The 21,307-nt window shown below is 41.8% G+C and overlaps 1 protein-coding gene across 1 annotated transcript in view; it reads right to left on the bottom strand.

The window, feature by feature from the left end:
- Nucleotides 1-7,700: 7,700 nt before the first annotated feature.
- cttnbp2 (cortactin binding protein 2) overlaps nt 7,701-21,307 on the bottom strand; it is a gene marked incomplete at its 5' end in the record, with an annotated part of 117,652 nt that continues 104,045 nt past the window's right edge. Inside the window, 6 exons of the mRNA XM_080737177.1 lie at nt 7,701-8,135; nt 11,830-12,048; nt 12,177-12,353; nt 16,375-16,485; nt 19,105-19,200; nt 19,951-20,006. Coding sequence (XP_080593303.1) covers nt 7,764-8,135; nt 11,830-12,048; nt 12,177-12,353; nt 16,375-16,485; nt 19,105-19,200; nt 19,951-20,006 — 1,031 coding nt within the window. The 3' untranslated portion in view covers nt 7,701-7,763. The remainder of the gene's footprint in view (nt 8,136-11,829; nt 12,049-12,176; nt 12,354-16,374; nt 16,486-19,104; nt 19,201-19,950; nt 20,007-21,307) is intronic.

The following is a 21,307-nucleotide window of genomic DNA, read 5'->3' as shown; positions in this document are numbered from 1 at the left end:
GGGGACGCGTGCACACGGCACATGCACACACATAAAAACAAACATGTGCGCGTGCACGAACACACACACACACGTACACACACACACACACACACACACACACACACACACACACACACACACGCAATGAAAAGGGCTATGACTGAGTATTATTGCAACCGTTGGACAACAACTCATCAGCAAAAAAAAAGAAAAAACTGGAATGCCAATTATGGCTATTGACTGTTTCTAGTGGCCCAATGGTTGTTAAACTCATTCCATAAAAACAGCCCAGTAAGAAACTTTTGAAAATGTCAGTTGCATGTTTTTTAGGTTTCCTTCAACTTCAGCAGCGTTTAAGGTCCATTCGAGGACGAGGTTTCCATAACATAGTGAATGCACACGATGAAGGAAAATAGCTGCACACTGGATAGTTAGACATAGTTATGTTTCATTATTGTGTCTTCATCTGGCATGGTAATGGTGTAATATCGCGAATGCGATGGTGGCCCATGCCAAAATAGACAATTATATTTGCCGTGGGACACCATTATACTATATATAAGTATACATCGGACTTATGGGACAACTATCCAGTGTGCATCTATCTTCCTTTACAGTATCTGTTAAATATGTGACATGTACTGTACCTGCCTTTCAAGAAGTGATGTAGCCTAATTTACTTTCTTTAGGGTTGTACCTGGAATAAAACCCATTGCCTTAAAACCTAACCTGTAGTTTAGGCCTTGGAGTGCTGATGCCTGGACAGGCAAGGATTTAGTCATTCTGAACTGAATACCAACCTGGTTCCAAGGACCAAGCTGAGCCCTTTGCAGACTTAGTGATATGGAATATTGAGGGCCATTAGACAAATGACAATATTATTAATATTTCTTTGCTACAGAGATGTATTAAGTCAAAACCTATGACAATCAAGCCACTTATTTTGTATGTTTTGGTAATCAGTATTGGCCAAGTACAAATACAATAGAAGGACTTTGACTTGCTGCCTAAGGACCCAGAGAACACAGCCTACAGTATGTCTGAAACCAGGGCAAGAATTTCATGGAGGCCATGAAGGCCATGGCCGCCGTTGCCCCTCAGTTTGGCCTTGTGCCCCTCAAACCAGTGGCATGAACTGAGGCCACAGTGGCCTTAATGCCCAAGTTGACTGTACCACTTTCTCCTCTGTCTCTTTCTGGTCAATATGTAGACCGTAGACACCAGTGTCTCTTTCTTGTCATGTAGACACCAGTGTTTTTTTGTTGTTGTTGAGATTCTGAAATTCTGAAATCTTAACTCCCAGAGTCCCCATCTTTAAACCAATCCAGTGACTTTGATTGGTGCAGGGCTGAGCATGGATCAGATTGTAAATACCATCATTTATCTATTTCACTACAGATTACCTGTACGTTATCACCCCTAACCCTTAAATTCAACAAATGGACTAAAATCTTGTTTTATTTGATGGCCTTCCTGCCCTGGCATTTGGTCTTTGTGCCTCCAACGCCTCGAACACCAAAGGCAAGTGCCTTTCCCCTAAAATGATGAAATGACAGGCCTGTCTGAACTGAGCATTTATTTTATCTCCTGTCCTGCCAAAAGCATTGTTCAAACCAACACAGCACAACGATTGTGAAAATGGACCCTTATAACATCAACAAGTCATTTTTTAACGTACAGTTAAAATACCACTCAGGAGTTTGCTGTGTAGTGATCATGACATGTGGCCTTTACAACCGGAGTAAAGGTTTCTTACCTTCAGTGTCTTTTGGTTTTAAAGGCTCAATCACAGAATGTCCATGATGAGGCAAAACTAATTAAATTGTAGTGTTCATAATTGGTTCAATGGTTCGAATAATAACAATAATGATGATGATGATGATAATAATAATAATAATGATAATAATTTAATATAATTTATCTGATAGTTAATTTAAGGCATTATTCACAGAGTCCTCACAGATTATGAGAAACAAATGCCCTTTCCATGAGATCCTTATAGAGATCCTCATATCAGCTTGTACATTTGAGTGTCTATCTACTTAATGAATATTGACTGTAAATATACTGTATGTACAGTAATACGTGGATTGAGGGCCTTCTGATCAATTTTCCTGGGTCGTTTAGTCCTAATATCCCTCATAGGTCAGCTGACCCTAAAGCCTGAATGATACCTTGTCATGGTGTCCCTTGCCGAAAATAGCCGATCTACAGCACAAGCTCACAATGCGTCACGGACGCATTGCACGCTTGTAGATCTGCTATTTTCAGCAAGTGACACCAGCGCACGACAGCATATAAATGAAGCACAACGCTGTGCTTATAGGCAACTTTACTGGCAAGGTCAGAGCAAATGGCAACAATAACTAAAGCATGATGGGTAACGCTACAAACAAGTGATTGACCTCAAGTACCATTATTTTTCTATTTATATGCACTTTATAGAAACCTGAGGTACTCTTTAGCTATTTTCTTCACCATAATGTGCTATTTTAGCAAGGAAAAAGGTAATAATCAAATGCTGTAAAAAAGCAAAACATGCATTTTTCAAGATGTGATTTTGTTGTTGTTGTTTTGTCTTTGGACCAGTTCCCTTCTGTGCTTCCTTCCAAAACTGGAAATCAGTTTGAAAATCTTGATTTTTATTTTCTGTGGCACATTTCACATTGAATGAGTGTTTTCTATAGCCACGCTGCAGATGATGAAGGTACCGTGGTCAAAACACATTGATATGTTAACTGTGATTATTTTTTACAGCGTAAATTATAAACAGAGCTATTTGTTACTCATAGGAAAGGGACTTGCATGTCCAAAAAAATGTAAAAAACGTTTGTTCAATCCACTATATTTCCAGTAAAAATCTTTTTTGAGAATTCAACTTTGTGTGTGTATGATAATTGGTGAATGTTAATTTTAAGTGTTGGCAGCAAAGATTAGTGCCCATCATTGCTGAAAAAGGAACCTGATCAGAGTAAATGTTAAACAGCAAAGCACCATATTATACTCAATATTAACCTATAAACAAACACTTCGTAAGTACTAATAGTCGGGGGATATCTTAAAAAGTCATGGAATAAATTCCTTACCAAAACATTTCTTCACCAATGTGTTTGTAAAGGTGTCTAACACATCTCACAAAGACTGAAATTCAGTTTCCCTAGGAAAATCTTTGACAGCTAGGGTAATTCTGGGTCTCATTCACTCACTATACACTATACTATAGGGGAAAAAAATCACTCCCAAAAAATATGCTTTAAGTGGGATGTGAGGGGTCTAACTAGGTGTTTTTAATTATTCTGAATCCATTGCAAGCATTTGTTTTGCACAAAAAAACATTCATTGGGCTAAAAACAGCCCATAAAATGATGGTTTAGTGATGAGTCATCACTTTTCACAGTGGTATGGGGGTCCATTTCTAGCCCAAGGAATGTTTTTGGTGCAAAACAAATGCTTGCAATGGATTCAGAATAATTAAAAACACCTAGTTAGACCTCTCACATCCCACTTAAAGCATATTATTTGGGAGTGATTATTTTCCCCTATAGTATAGTGTATAGTGAGTGAATGAGACCCAGAATTACCCTAGCTGTCAAAGATTTTCCTAGGGAAACTGAATTTCAGTCTTTGTGAGATGTGTTACTAGACACCTTTACAAACACATTGGTGAAGAAATGTTTTGGTAAGAAATTTATTCCAGGATTTGACACTATTTCTAAAGATATCCCCCGACTATAAGTGAATGACTTGTGTGTGTAGTATACTTAATCTTTCAGCAGAGAGTTTCCATCATCAAGTCCCAGGCTATCCATAGTTGAACCAAATGCTAGTGTAGGCCTACTTGAAAGTCTTTCCACCTAAACTACAAAACAACAACTCAAAGCACAAAAAGACAAATCCGGGGTCGAACAGGAGCAGTAAAGTTACACAATGCACCTTTAAATGCTGGAGTATTTAAACTTTACTAACTGAACACTAACATAACAGGAACACTTCAACAGTGGTAAGAGAGAAGTTGAGAGTAACTGAGTGATGTAGTGTCAGACTCTCAGCACAGAGAACTCCATGTTTAAAGGACAACTCCAGACAAAATAACATCTAGGCTCATTTTCCTACTTATAGTGTGTGCCAAGGGTGACGCAATTGTAGTCAGTGGTGTGATATGTATTTTAGAAGTGTGGGTCCTCTAAATTCATGACGTCATGCGTGTACGCTGTTTTTATTGTTAATTAGTGTGTGCATATGAGGCGCGTGCATGCAGCAAAATAAGTGTGGGCTCGCCGAGCCCACGCGAGCCCATGGCATCTCACCCCTGATTGTAGTCCTATAGCATATTTTGTGTCAAACACAGGTGTTTCAATTGTTTGATTGGCATAAAACTAATACTACTACTCAATCAGAACACCTGTGTAAGGCTGTGTTTGACCCAAAATATGGCCGCTCTGGACTATAATTGGCACACCCTATATTGATCCCAAATGACTGTCCATGGCCACAAGTAAAACACTTATTAAGGTAGTATGTAGAAGGAAGACTTGGAAGGGTCTGTTTAAGGTTACCAGTGCAATTTTAATGGTTGTGTTTCACGGACATTTCTTTAATCCTCAGACATCTATCATAACAGTTCAACACTCATGGTTGACTAAAATATATCCTGCAAATGTACGTATAGCGTCCCTGTCAGGCAGTATCCTTGCATCTCCATATTTAATGTTTATGTTTTATCAAAATGAATGCCCTGTTTTATACTTTATACGTTACACAAAAGTAGCTAAAATGGCGTATCTTCCAAGAGTTGGACGCGATGCCATTTTAGCTATTTTTGAAACATTTAGAAAATGTTTGAAATTAAGTTTTTAAATCATGTTCAAAATAGGTTAAGTGGTTAAGTCTGTGGGTTTTATTAACCAATGAAAAGTAAACAGCTTGTGACTTAATAACTACATTGGATCCATTGGAATACCGGTTTTCTTTTTTTTCATCCATTTCCTGAAAAGTAACAGTTTTAGAAATGCAAGGTTTCCATCTGACAGTGACAATACATTATCTACTATATAAAAGTTCAATCAAAATGAACACTGATCTTTTCCTTCAATGATAAGAAATGGTGGTGAGGGTATAGACCAGGGGTCTTCAACATTTTCAGGCCAAGGACCCCTTAGTTGAGAGAGAGATGCAGCAGGGACCCCCACAACCTTTTCATAGATTCCATATAGTTTTGGATTCATGTCAATTTGTGTTTTCAGATATTTAACCACTGAACCGTAAGTACTACATAAACTTGACCTTTCACTCTACTCTAAGTCTGCTCTTTTTCCCCTCTACACCAAACCTCTTTGCCGACAATAGCCGATCTACAAGCTCACAAGGCGTTGTGAGCTTGTAGATCTGCTATTTTTGGCTAAAGTTCTCAGAATATGGTTAATATAAAAAAGGACCCGGACCCCCTGTTGAAGACCCTTGGTATAGACCTTTTTCCAGAGCGCTGCTGTGTAGCTGCGGTGTCGGCACAGAGCCACACACACACACCGGTGTGTATGGTTGCCGCTCTGAGAAATCGGTCTATAAGTGGGGTGTGAGTTAGAAAAGAAACTAACCAACCAAGTAAAAATAAAATAAAACAAAAATCAGATTATGAACTGCTTTCCTTTGGCCTAAACTGCAGTTGAATGGAACCATGACTCAGGTAGGGATTATGGGTAGTTAAAATATTTATTTATGGCTTCTTACAGTTTAGAGAGAGAAAATGTCCTTGTGTTTTGTGATTCTGTTACTTATTGCCACATTCTGTTCACTTTGAAACAAGTGAAAAATTCAGAACCAAACACCCATTTTTACAAACACTATGTACAACATACTTCATCACTTTTTTTCTCCATTATGGTTTCTTTGACTGTACAAGCGTAATACCACATACACCAATCTATATGCCATTAAAGTTACTAATTCTTATTTACAAATATTTGGTAAAACCCTGATTAATTAGCAACAGTATCAACAGTATTTAAACCAACCTTGCAACTATTTAAACATAAAACACTTTATATATTTAAAATACTTAACAGCAAAGAAAACTTGCCTGTTTCTTTCTTTGTTTTCCAAACACTTTTTTGTCAAAACTGTTCAAACTCTTAAGTAGTTTCCTTGGTAACACTTCACAGTGGGTTCATTCCTGTTAATCTGAGACAAAGTAAAGTTATAGAGTACTGTAAGTAGACTATTACTACTATGCAAGTACCTCTATGTAGTGTAAGTACTTAATGAAACTCTCCCAAATAACATAATGTACTTCTATTGTATTATGTACTGTACTTACCCTAGCGAACACAGTACATGTTGCAGACACTTTCACTGAGCATACAGTACTTGTGCGTGAGTGCACTGCTGTTCTACAGTGGTGGAAAGTAACTAAGTACATTTACTCTAGTACTGTACTTAAGTACACATTTGAGGTATTTTCTTTTTACTTTCCTGGAGTATTTCCACACTTTCAGTACTTTTACTTCTACTTCACTACTTCTCAGATTGTACTTATACTCCACTACAATTACTTGAAAACTTCAGTTACTTGTTACTTTGTAGATTTGGATTATTATTACAAAACATATATTAACCACTTCAGCCCTATATACATTTCGGCCATTTGAAAATAAGCCGATCTACAAGCTCAAAATGCGTCACGGTGTAATGCGTTGTGAGCTTGTTGATCAGCTATTTTCAAAAGATTTTTATACATTTTATACATTTGAAAACCTGTGAAACCGGGGACATTCTGCATAATGAGTACTGTCTACGTTTGGTACTTTAAATACATTTTGATACCAATACTTTTGTACTTTTACTCAAGTCAATTTTGAATTCCACTTGTAACAGAGTATTTCTACATTTCGTATTGATACTTTTACTTAAAGATGGGTGCCATGATTTTTTTTCTCAAATAAAACATGATGATCAGGTATTATGATTATACTAGGAGAAAGATCTTTTCAAAAAAAGTGTACAGAAAGAGTTAAAATTGTGTTTTTAAGTGGCCACACCTGCCAGTTCATTAAGTATGCCTGGTTGTCAGGTGGGTGGTGACCCAGTTAGCCACACCCACAGATTTGGGTGAACGGTAAAAGGGGAGGGGATGAGTATATGATGTCATTAAATCTGTTTTTTTTCCCCGACTGGGCCTTTTGACTCAGGCTTTCAGCTTTCAGGAAGTAAACAAAAATACACAGGGAAGACAAATCTGCACATTATAACCCCACCCGGTGGTCTGTTAGAGTAATGTTATCTTCACAGACGCATACAAAACAGAAAAAGTACAAAACTATGGCACCACCTCTTTAAGTAGGAAATGTGAGTACTTTTTCCACCACTGCATGTACCTCTATTGTGTTGTGCACTTACCCTAGCAAGCACAGTTCAAGTTGCAAACACTTTCACTGAGCGTACTTGTGCGTTCAGAGTGCACCGCTGTTCTATAGGTTAATACACAAGTTAATGAAGCCACTGGAGCGTGTAAACCCCTCCTCTCGTCTATTACAATTCCCTGCCAATTCCTCTTGAAAAAAATAAAATAATCCAAACGTTCATTACTTCAATACTGTTATAGAATAAAACTATGGTCCCCAAGTACACAACTGTAGTACAGTGTAACGAGTACACATAACAAGTACAAATACTCAAAGGTCATCATAAACCTAATCTTTACAACATGGGATGGGGGGAGGGGGGTTCACAGCGGAGTCCTGGGAGGAGGGGGGAGAGGACGGGGGCGGGAGGAGTGAGGAAGATGTCTACTTGTTGTTGTTGATGCTGTTTTCATGCAGGTCTCGGTGTAGGACCCAGATGTCCTCGTGAGGTTGGCTGTTCCCGTTGACGGGGTGGTTGTTGTTGTTGCGATGGTGGTGCTGATGGTTGCTACTGGACGGGACCTGCCTTGTTTTGCTGCTGGACTCAGTTCTGCTGCTGGTTCTGTTGGACAGCGTGGTCTGACTACTGCTACCACTAATACCAATACCACTAATACTACTGCTGCTGCTGCTGGCTCGTGGCTGCTGCCCCCTGCTGCTGGGGACGGGGAGCTGCGACTTGGCGGGGCGCGGGGCCTGCCGGCGGTCTGAGGCGCTTTGGGCGGGGCCTCGGCTGGAGGGACGGCTGCTGCTGGGCTGGAGGGTGGAACACACAGAGGATATACACTAGGTTAGTATAATATCTAGACCAGGGGTCTTCAACGTTTTCAGGCCAACGACCCCTTAGCTGAGAGAGAGATGATAGATAGATAGATATTATCCCAAGGGGGAAAATCAGTTGCCCAGAGGCAGCACAGCAGTATAAGGTTATTTACAAAGTTACAGAGAAGTATGAAAAAGATAAAAGAAAAACAAGAACAGAGTACAGTAAAGAGAAAAGTACATCAAGAAAGGGAACAAATATATATATATATATATATATATATATATATATATATATATATATATATATATATATATATATATATATATATACATAAAGTGTCCTTAAGCACCACTATCAATATAATACAGTGCCCAAATCAAAGTGACCATAACAGTCAATGCTAGTTAGTGCAAGTACCTCACCGTCATGTCAAACACAAGCAAAATACTCAAAATTACTAACACAAACTAATAGTGCAGTGTCCAAAAAGTCAGTGCGATAAAAAAAGAACTAGAAAAATAAAGAAAAACAAGAAAGGGTGACGCAGTAAGACACACAAGAGCACCCTCCTCGGTAGGTCCTTAGAGGTCAGAGTCAGTGCAACTATAGTTCCAGTAAAAATAAATTAAAAAAAGGCTACCGTCATCGTCCTAGTTTAGGAAGGTAGTCCTCGTCAATCGACCGCTGTGTGTCTCGTTGTAAAGCTTGAGAGCAGCTGGTACAAAAGACTTTCCAAGTCTCTCGCATCTCTGTCCTGGGTAGGCAAATCGGTCATTTCCTCTCTTACTCCAGTAACTGAAGATCTCAAGGTGGAGGGGGTGGGAGGAGTTCTTCAAGATGGAGTCCATTTTCCTAGCTGTTCGCACTCTGGCTACTTCCTCCACCCCCTGCAAAGAGGACCCAACAACAGAGTCCGCTTTCCTCTCCAGTCTGTTTAGGTTAAAGGTGTCACCCGCTCTGTTGTTGCCAGTTGCCACCCCAGCAGGTTATTCCAAAAAAGAGGACACTTGCCATGACAGACTGGTAGAACATCTGTAGCATCCTATTGCACACACCAAACGATCTCAGTCTTCTCAGGAAGAACAGCCTGCTTTTTCCCTTGCTGTGAATCGCCTCCGAGTTGTCCGACCAGTCCAGTGAACTGTTAAGGTGCACTCCTAGGAATTTGTAGTTGTCCACAAACTCCACCACCTCTCCATTTATAGTGATTGGCACCGGGGTAACTCTCTTGGAAGTGCGGAAGTCCACCACCACCTCCTTGGTCTTGCTCGCGTTGAGCCTAAGGTGGTTAGCCTTGCTCCACTGCACAAAGTCCCTTACCACACCATGCTGCTCAGCCGTGTAGTCACCCGAGATCTGGCTGACCACCACAGTGTCATCTGAGAACTTCTGCAGATGACAGGTCTTGGAGTTGAAGCGGAAATCCGATGTAAATGAATGAAGATGAAGCAGGGACCCCCAGATTCCATATAGTTTCATCGTTTGACAACACAATCATCAGTGTATTTTGGATTCATGTCAATTTGTGTTATCAGATATGTAACCACTTGAACCGTCAATACTTAATAAACTTGACCTTTCACTCTGTACTTAAGAGTGCTCTTTTCCCCCCTCTACACCAAACCTCTAAAATATATACTGTATGTGTGTGCATGTGCACATGTGCGTGTGCGTCTTTCAAGGTCAAGAAATGCATGAAAAATGCTTCACCTCTTAAATACATCCCCTCACATAGACACATCCTTCACTCTTTCAAAACAATGAACACACAACCTAACATTACCGTAATGACATGATGTATGATGACCAATACTGAGCCTCGCAGTCTGACAATTCAACTGTGAGATCATAAGACACAACCTGAAAGAGTATTCTACAGTATAAGTGGTCTAAAACAAATAGTCATCGGCCTACAGGATTGTCATTTGGATCATACTGTAGAGTTTGAGCTCGTCTCTGAGGTCGACTTAAACGGTAGTGTAATGAGCTTGGAGCTACTGAATGCCCTTTCACCTTTTTAAGCACTCCTCTAAGCCGCCCGGAACCCTCCGTAGGTTTGCTAGGCCCACAAAGTTACCAGATCTCTTTTTAATAAACACTGTCACTAACACTACACTATACCTTTAAGTTAACACAAACAGGTGTTATAACCTTTCTCATTTGTATAAACCTACTATTACTGTATATGCACCTATTACTGTACGAATACAACTTTCTCTGAATAAAGACTGAACTGTCTATGAAACCCTCTTTAACTGGTGAATATTATTACTATCTACAGCGACTTTATTTTATAGACCAAGAATATTGCACCTTTCTTGAGAAATGTAGACCATAGGTCTGGATGGAGAATGCCAAAACCACAAAGACAATATAAAGTGTGAAACTGTTACCTTGTAGCTTTCTCCCAGGGACTGTTTTATGGAGAAAAGCAGCTTGACTTATTTAATACAAAAGAGCCCACTGCGGACAAACTGTCCGTCCGGTTAGGGTTGGGAATTTGTATTTTATTGTCTGCCAAGCATACCCAACTGACACCTGCACGCGCAGTGTCAGTCACTGAGAAGGTGAAAGACTTTTAAATTAAGAAAATATACTTGTTGATTCTTACCAAAAGTCTAACTCAGCTCCAACAGCCAGAAGTTGCTTTGAGTGCCCTGGGGTGCTAACACCTCTTTCCCATGGAAGCGGAACTTCCCCGAAGGGAAGTTAAAAAGTCAAAACCTTAAAAGTTGTAAACTCTAGAAAATGAATTCAGACAGACACCAAGCAAAAGTGAATGAAAAGCTTTAGTGAATGAAAACAGTTACAAATTATAAATCACCAATACAATAATTGGCAATGAAAATTATAAAGAAGTACAGTATGTGTACTTAACTAAAAACAGAGTCAAAACTCTCTAAGTAGATAGACAGGAACTGCAAACAAAGTCCAAAAATTGCACTGAGTACAAAAGGTAGGATCCTTCCAGCCCCCGAAGGGGCTGGAGATAGCTGCAACAACTCCAAACACACTCTTCAGAATCAGACAGGAGACACGGAGCAGTCTCCTTTATACAGAGGTCCGTCGCGTCACACTTGGCGTGATTTACACACAGAACATATTTTAGCACACACACGCTGTCACGCGTACATGCACGTACATGCACTAACACGCACATCTTTGCAAAATCAGACAGTCAAGGTCAGGCTAGGACTCCCCTATTCATGCGAGATTGGGGAGTGTCCGCTCTCGTTTTAGAAGTCTCTGGGAAACCCGCTCTCCCCCAGAATGTCATATCTCATGTTGACAGATAGAAGATAAGAGCTCGTTAGCGTGGCCAGCTGCGGAGTCCAAACAAGTTCAAGGCCATCTTGGTGCTGGTTGCACGAACACAGAACAGCCCCGTCAGCAGCCCATCCTTCTCTCTCCATTCAGTACACACAGTGCATAGGGCCTCAAAGGACAGGGTGCCACATTCTTGGGGTCACAGGCGGGACCCCTAACACCCCCTCTGGCACCCTGGATCCTCTCATCCGCAGCCACCATGGAGTCAGGTGGGTAGAGTGAAGTGTCTCGGGCGATCTTCCGAATCCCAAGTTGGGGCTCCTCCAACTTCCCTCAGATCATCCGGGGTCCTAAAACAGCCCCCAGACAGCCGAAACGGTTCTGGCCAGCCGCCTGTGTCTCGACGGTAGCCCACACCATGCCGTGCTGGGAACGCACCTGTTCCTCCGTGACTTTAAAGATGGACACACAGGCGGGGTTGATGGAGCGCAAGTTGTCTCCGACCAGGTGTGTGAGGATCACAGACGTCTTGATGGAAGCGGCTTTCATCACCCAGTAGTCATCCCAGGGGGGCATCATGAACGGCTCCCTCCGGGGCAGGTGTCCTCTCCGGATACCCACGATCTCCTCCCAATTCTGGGGGAACTTAAGATCATCAGCTCTGAGTTTATGGCCATTGGTGCCATAAACTGCAGTCTTGGCATATTAGAGTCCTCATCGTCAGACAGAGACTCTAATGCAGGCATGATTGCTAACTCCCAGACCCCATCAGAGGGTCCAGGAAGCTCAACAGGCTCATCCATAGGTGCCGGAGTGACAGAGCCACTCCGGTTCTCCTCCGGCGGGTCCTCAGCGAGCAAGCCAGGCTCCGCAGGGTCTGTACCGAAGAGGACGTCATCTTCCATGTCCCACCGGCGAATGATCTGGTCGTGTTTCTCCTTCTATGCAGTACATATAGTGCATATGGTTTCAAAGGACAGGGGGCCATATTCTTGGGGTCACAGTCAGGACCCCTAACACCCCCTCTGGCATTTGCATTCGGCCAGGGCAATGCCAAACCATGAGCAAGAACATCTGACCACAGCTTCAGCGGTCATAACAGGATAGGCTGCCAGGACGATGCACAGTCCATTCAGGACGTAGCACTCCGGGCACACCAATGCTCAACATCCCCTGGGTCCCTCCTTGGGCCCAAAGGTAAAGGCCTCGCCACCAGGGCGAAGGAGAGGCTTTCATGAAGCCTTCCCTGGCCAACTTCACCGCTCCATCGGATACGCCTAACCAGGCGCTGGCACTCTTTCCAACTCCACTGTCCCCAGAGGCTGGGGACCGTCCTGGCGCTACACAGATCAACACTTTTTGTCTGGCGCACTCCAAAGCAAAGGGCATCTCCTTACGAGAACCAACAGTTACCTGCCCCATGCCTGGCGCAACCTCTCCATCCCTAACTAAGGGTGTACTACCCGAAGCTTCGGCCATTTCTCAGTGCTCACCTGGTCTTGCGAACTTGGTCAATATGTACTATTACCGAGTTCTCCAACCTAAGCTGAGCCGATGTGGGCTCGCCCCGCCGACCGCTCCCGAGGGAGCGTTGTCTGCGGCGGTGGGATTGGCGGAGTCCATGCCCAAATAACTTAGGTTGGTCGCAAAGTCGTTATAATATTATTAGATGTTCTCAACTGCTATTTTATCTAGTTCCTGATGGAGTTGTTTTTACCGATACTGGCCGTCTGCTGCGCTTACAGACCTCCACTTCACTCTGTTCAAAATCTCCGACGCTCTGGGGAGTTTTGTGAATAAAAACACTTAAGCCTTGATAATATTAACTATCCTTTACTTCCGTAGTAATAACTATATTCCAAGGGTCTCTCGGCTATTCTTTATGTGGCGGTGGACACGAATTTAATTAATCAATTACTAATCAATAATCAATAATCAATCAATGTCCACCCAGGGACGCCATGTAATGAGCTTGGAGCTACTGAATGCCCTTTCACCTTTTTAAGCACTCCTCTAAGCCGCCCGGAACCCTCCGTAGGTTTGCTAGGCCCACAAAGTTACCAGATCTCTTTTTAATAAACACTGTCACTAACACTACACTATACCTTTAAGTTAACACAAACAGGTGTTATAACCTTTCTCATTTGTATAAACCTACTATTACTGTATATGCACCTATTACTGTACGAATACAACTTTCTCTGAATAAAGACTGAACTGTCTATGAAACCCTCTTTAACTGGTGAATATTATTACTATCTACAGCGACTTTATTTTATAGACCAAGAATATTGCACCTTTCTTGAGAAATGTAGACCATAGGTCTGGATGGAGAATGCCAAAACCACAAAGACAATATAAAGTGTGAAACTGTTACCTTGTAGCTTTCTCCCAGGGACTGTTTTATGGAGAAAAGCAGCTTGACTTATTTAATACAAAAGAGCCCACTGCGGACAAACTGTCCGTCCGGTTAGGGTTGGGAATTTGTATTTTATTGTCTGCCAAGCATACCCAACTGACACCTGCACGCGCAGTGTCAGTCACTGAGAAGGTGAAAGACTTTTAAATTAAGAAAATATACTTGTTGATTCTTACCAAAAGTCTAACTCAGCTCCAACAGCCAGAAGTTGCTTTGAGTGCCCTGGGGTGCTAACACCTCTTTCCCATGGAAGCGGAACTTCCCCGAAGGGAAGTTAAAAAGTCAAAACCTTAAAAGTTGTAAACTCTAGAAAATGAATTCAGACAGACACCAAGCAAAAGTGAATGAAAAGCTTTAGTGAATGAAAACAGTTACAAATTATAAATCACCAATACAATAATTGGCAATGAAAATTATAAAGAAGTACAGTATGTGTACTTAACTAAAAACAGAGTCAAAACTCTCTAAGTAGATAGACAGGAACTGCAAACAAAGTCCAAAAATTGCACTGAGTACAAAAGGTAGGATCCTTCCAGCCCCCGAAGGGGCTGGAGATAGCTGCAACAACTCCAAACACACTCTTCAGAATCAGACAGGAGACACGGAGCAGTCTCCTTTATACAGAGGTCCGTCGCGTCACACTTGGCGTGATTTACACACAGAACATATTTTAGCACACACACGCTGTCACGCGTACATGCACGTACATGCACTAACACGCACATCTTTGCAAAATCAGACAGTCAAGGTCAGGCTAGGACTCCCCTATTCATGCGAGATTGGGGAGTGTCCGCTCTCGTTTTAGAAGTCTCTGGGAAACCCGCTCTCCCCCAGAATGTCATATCTCATGTTGACAGATAGAAGATAAGAGCTCGTTAGCGTGGCCAGCTGCGGAGTCCAAACAAGTTCAAGGCCATCTTGGTGCTGGTTGCACGAACACAGAACAGCCCCGTCAGCAGCCCATCCTTCTCTCTCCATTCAGTACACACAGTGCATAGGGCCTCAAAGGACAGGGTGCCACATTCTTGGGGTCACAGGCGGGACCCCTAACAGGTAGTTAGGTGTTTTATTCCAAATTATACAACAGGTAGTCGGGCTCTCAATGGAAAACAGGCTCTCCAACCGTGCATATAACGAGCACAGATGCACGGTCTCTCATCAAGTAAAGAAATCAGCTGCGTTGGTCACGAAAGACCGCAAGCGCTCCTCTCTCCCCACACTATGCTAGCCGCCGCGGCTAGGCAGCCTATGCTAGTGGTTTTCATGTGACGTTCAGGGACAGAGTAGCTAAATATGGCATTAAAAAATTACAAATTCCTATCGAATATCTTAATTACAATGAAATCACCCCAGTGATGCTCGGCGGAACTCGCCTACGGCTCGTTCCTGACCGCATCACTGTCGTGCAAATTATTCAGTTATCCCACACCCTCTCCTGTAATATTGCTTAAGTACAACATGGCCATATTATGCCCATTATGGAGAACCAAAATACAGCGGTTGGAACTGTTAAGACCAAGGACTAAACTTGCAATCAACTGCAATCTTCACTATTTCACCAAGCTCCCTCATTTGTTTGACTTTCCCACCCATGGAAGGGTAACAAAATAATAATAATGCCTCCACGTACAACATAATAAATTGTTTTATGTACCGTTTTACACGTTTTAGTATTTAGTGTTCCTTATTTTTCATCATATCACACAGAAAGATCTATCTATGTTTCAAATTATACAATGGTTAAAAATAAATAAGGTTTTAGTAGAACCATATCAGAATCAATTTTGAGGTAAAAAAGTATGTAAAATAATATAAAAAAAACATCTATCCTGTATTAAAATAGTTTGGCCAGTAGGCTTTATATTTTGCACTATGGTTATTCAGGTTTGTCGGTCAACACGTCCGAATTAAAAGCATGATTTTCGGAGTGTCACACTCCGAAAATGGCCGATCTGCAAGCACACAACGACGTAGTGTAAGCTCATAGATTGGCTACAATTTAAAACGGCCACAATGGAGTATAAATTGTGCTTTTGATTGGGATGTGTTGACAGCCACAACCGAATAACCATAGTGAATGAAAGTAGCAGGAGCGGTATTGCAGTCACTGCAAAGCTCTTGGCAATCATGGTTCTAACTCTCACATCATAGAGTGTGGGTAACTCTCACCTATGGTCATAGAGTGTGGGTCATGACCGAAAGAATAATGATTGGATACGGTCTGAAATGGAACCAATTAAAATTGGATCTGATCCTAAATGGAGCTGGCGAAAATGTACCCAATCTGGCCGGGACATTAGTGTTATCCATTTAGCATAAATGTAACCGTACTAATTGTACTATAAAAAAAACGTGTTAATAAAGTATTCGATCAATCAATGCTGAGCCCTTGGGAGGTCTCTTGGGCATGTCCCACTAGAGGAGCATGAGCTGGCTAATAATGTTGCCCAGGGAAGGGAAGTCTGCAGCTCTCTGGAAGTGTTACTGGATGGATGGACCATGGTAATGGTATGACCACGTATACATTAAGCAGAGCTCCTCACCGTCTGCGTCCGGGGCTGGGGGCTTCCTTCCTGCTCGGGTCGCTGGGGGGCTGCGGGTCCTCTGGATGGGCTGGAGAAAACAACATCCAAGTCATCCTTGGACTGGACGATCTACAGCCAAAAACACAGGACAACACAACAGATAAACAAAACAGCGTTTAAAATATATATGTATAAATGTACTAATTAAAACAGAGGGACACAATTTCACGGGTCCCACCCGGTTCGGGTCCGTCATTTGAAAAAAATCGCGGAACCAATGGGTCTTTCACGGTCCCATTAGGGTACTAAACAATGACAGTGAGATACTTGTTGCACTAACTAGCATTGACTGCTACGGTCTCTTTTTGTAAGACACTTTATGTATATATACTTATATATTATTCACCCCCTCTTGTTTTTTTCCTCTTATCAATCTTTTTTCTTACTTCTCTGTAACTTTGTAAATAACTGTATACTGCTGTGCTACAACTGGACAACTGAATTTCCCCCTTGGGATAATAAAGGTATCCATCTATCTATCTATAAATAACCTCGCATCACCAGGCTTTCCACACGAACAACACAGACACAGACAGAATGAGCTTGGGCGTGCCGTGTAGTAGCCGGTAGTAGCCTACGGCTGCCTATGTGCCTGAGCCAATAGACTTTCAATAATTCTCTTTGGGCGTCTTTCATAAAGGCTGCCAGCCAGCCACGACGTCGGCAACTATAATTGAATTAAATAAATGAACGTGCGCGGTGAACAGTCGATCACGACTGTGATGGCTTTGAAGATCGACATGTCGATTACCAGTATAAATAAAGAGACTACGGTATGTCCAGCTAGACATCTCACATCAATGTGCATTTTAACCACATGAGCCCTAGGCTTTAGGTTTATGATAGATGAGACACAACAGTGAGCTTTGTCACACAGTGAACAGACTACAGTATGTAATCACAACAGACAACTACCATTATCATCCTCAACCACATGTCTGTAAAGGACACACACGCTATATTTGGAAGACTGGCGTTGATGAATTACTAGTTAAGAGAGATTCAAAACATGAAACATGCAGTATAAACGGTGTGTTTGGAGACTTCGATGTAATGTGCAGTTTGAGTTGATTTAAAAATAAAAATAAAAAAGTTGATTATACGACAACCATGCACTCCAAATACATTCTGCTGCATGCAGCAGTGTGTGTGTGTGCGTGCCGTGTATGTGTGTGTACATTTATAAGCTGACAGTGTGCCTTTCCCACATTCACTGCAACATGGAAATTGTCCAGACTTTACGACAAGGCTGTATGTATGACTATGAACGCAACATGTCAGACTCAGTAGGACTGACTTTACGCTGCCAGCTACCTTGAGTAAGTTTGTGTAATGTCTGACTCAGATCAAACAGCTCAATGTGTGAGCGGACACTTTGATAGCCCGGTGTATTACATGAGCAAGTGGGTGTGTTGATGACGTTGAGTAGAATAGAACCTCTCCAATTTGTTTGGACAGAGATCACTGAAAACAGTCCATTCTTATTGGCTATTTTCATTAGCGTTTGAGTTGGAAATATCCAAGGATTCAAATTCCATAATAACTGACAACACATATCCTGCCATAGGAATGTGATGAGACATGACCCAGTTATTTCAGAATGTCCCTGTGCCAGGCCTGGAATTTCGTCATTTTAGGGGCAAGGCCACTTGGCCTTTAGTGTTGTCCATTTTTCTAGGGCACAAGGCCAAATGCCAGGGCAGGAAGGCAATCAAATAAGACAAGATCTTAGTCCATTAAAATAATTAATTGAATTTAAGTCTTACGGTTGATTTACATAATATTAATATTTACACCCTGATTGGAGCTCTGCACCAACCAAAGTCACTGGATTGGTTTAAAGATGGGGACTCAGGGGAGTTATGAATCCTGAAAAGACACTGATGTCTTCATGACAAGAAAGAGACAGAGGAGAAAGTGGTACAGTCAGTTGGGGCATTAAGGCCACTGTGGCTTCAGGGCATGCTAATTGTTTTAGGGGCACGAGGCCAAACTGAGGGGCAACGACGACCATGGCCTTCGTGGCCTCCCTGAAATTCCTGCCCTGCCCTGCGCACATGTTTGTAAAGAGACCACTGTCGTTTGTGCAGCCTTGCTCCGAGGATGGCTCGCTTTGATGAAAATCAGGGTGTACATTTGAGAAATGTTTCGACCACGGAATTGCAATCGTAGTCATTAGTAGTGGCGCGTTTAAGATGAACACTCTTCATGTCTCTTCATGTCTATTTTTATAAATACAACGTACACCTTCTGTACGACCCTTTGCACTCTTATTATGAACACAAATACAATGGTTTACAGTCCCTCACAGGTCCAATCAGCGTCCTTACATGGGTAAGTCAGTGGGAGACTAAAACCCCCGGGAGATATAAGTCATCATCGACAACAATGGACTGCCATAAACAAAGAATTGTACCGTTATTTTTTTCTTAAAGTAAAGCCCTGCTTCGAACATAGAAGACTGTCGCACAAAACTAGTGAAAATAGCAGCATAGCAAGCACACAAGCCCAGCACAGCAAGCACAGCATAGCAAGCAGTTGTGCGCTTGTAGATCAGCTATTTTCACAACTTTAAATCATTTTTAAAATGATAAACACAAAACGAACGGTTTTGGACCTACAAGGTTTCCGTCCGACGAAACGAAGCACTTTAATTCCTCTATCATTGTGAGTGAGTGTGTGCTGTACCTTGCTGATGTCGGGCTCTGACTTGCTGGAACACATGGAGTGAAGTTCTCTGATCAGATCAGTCTCATCGTCAGAGAACACCGACAGACCTGCTGACTCACCTACAGCTAGGCTGAAACACGCACACGCACGCGCACACACACACACACACACACAGACACACACACACACACACACACACACACACACACACACACACACACAATTTAAGTCAAGCGTCTCCCACTATCATCCCAACTAATGTAAGACAAAACACAATAAGCACATGTAAAAGGGAAATTTTCACTTTCAAACATGTTTGAGGTCATTAATATGTCTACTCTGGCTTAGTTCAAGTTACTTGATTCAATATTTAGACATTTGATCCTTCCTATATATTATTTTAATTTCAGAACACGAACGCATAAGGTCACCAGAACCAAGAACGTGTGTTTGGTGTTACAATGGGTTTATAAAAGGCAGGGGGTTTGTGTCTGATAAAATGAATGAAAAATCAATGATTTACATACTGAATCAAGCAACTTTGGGTGCACACAAGCGGTTTGGGGTGCACACAAAAGCCAGAGTAGATGTTAAAATGACCCCAAACATGTTTTAAAATGAAATATCCCTTTAATCTACAGAATCTTTCATAAGGTGAATTATATAAAATATTTAGTTGACGAGCAGCTCCATCACAAAAAGTATACACTCATCAATTATACTCTTCTGCCCTCTGCTGGCTAAACGTGGCACTGCAACTATTACAACTTGTAAGGGAAACTAAGAATTGCATGACACGTATAGGGTATAAGTATAATTAAATGAATCATTGTCATTTTAAGCATGTGTTGTCCATCAGCACACTGACCTCTGGCTGTTGCCGTTGGTGATGAAGCGGACATCAGTGGTGGACAGTGAGCCTGGAAAGACATTGTCATTAGTCTATGACAGGTTTCAGGCTGATCCGGCCCCCCTTGACTTCCATTACAAAATCAAAGTAAAATATTTCAACATAACCATTTGCCATACAAGATCCAAGACATCTTATACACAGCTAGCCTCCTGTAGAACCACACTGTGAGAATAGGAATACTAACATTGAGACCAGTTGTGAGCAGAACAGGCAATTATGGACGTACGGTATATCTGATGAGACACGTTCCTGTGTACAATTAAAAGTACTAAAGTTTGTCTATTAGCAGGACTTTGAGCAGTTATGAATGGATTTGGACAAAACCAGGTGAAGTTAAGAACCACTACAACACCTTATAGACAAACTACCACCTTGGAGTAGGTTCTAGTTATTTCATTGCACAGACTAGATATAACTACAGAGAAAGTAGTTGGTCAATATTGGAAGTGGTAACCTCCCAAGTCTAGTCAAAGAAGAATTGAGGAAGAAGAACTAGACTTTCTAAATTATTCAATCAACAAGAGACAGGTGATTATCTCCCAGCCTGATTTGATAACACTGGGCAGAAACAATTAGAACCCCACAACAACTGTATTGCAGAACAATTCCGAAGTATTTAGGCTGGCCCTTCATATTGGGGCACTAACATGATTGCTTTCCGCAGTCTAAGTGTGTTAACAGACGTTCTTGCCATGGTTCTAGCAACTACCTTGGTTTGTGACGTATTGGTAGGAGGGAGACAAAAGCCTGATTTATACTTAGCCGCACAATGGTGTCCTGGACCGAAAACTGCGATCTACAACTTCACAATGGATAATGGACAAATGCCAGGCGTTCTAAGATTGTAGACCAGCTTAAGAACTAGACAAAGTCTACTCCTCAGAAGAGAGTGTGTGATTACAGAGCAGTGTTTCTCAAACCTTTACATTTCAAGGTCTCCCCTTAAAGGGGTGGTGACATCCAAAAATAAATTTTGAGTTTTTTATGCTTTTTTTAATGTTTCCTGGCCTCAATTACACCAAAAAAAACGCAACTTTTGACATGCAGTGGTTTTCCTGCTATCTGTGTGTTTGTGCTGGTTTCTGCATAATGAGTCTCAAACGCGCAGTTCATTGGATACTGGACTCATACGTCGTCAGTCGATTCACCCCCCCCCCCCCCTCCCCCTCCTCTCTCCCCTCTCCCAGTGTCCCTGTCTGTATTTCTCAGGTATTTCTCCACAGCCCAAGTTTTGAGGAAGTGACCTCTTACATTATATTATCCTTTAATTGTAAATATGGGCATACAAAATATATTTACCCATTCGGA

The sequence above is a fragment of the Nannobrachium achirus genome (assembly GCF_963921795.1).
Source record: "Nannobrachium achirus genome assembly, chromosome: 11".
Classification (NCBI taxonomy): Eukaryota; Metazoa; Chordata; class Actinopteri; order Myctophiformes; family Myctophidae; genus Nannobrachium; species Nannobrachium achirus.
The sequence above is the reverse complement of the archived record's forward strand: the minus strand, read 5'-3'. Positions and strand labels throughout refer to the sequence as shown.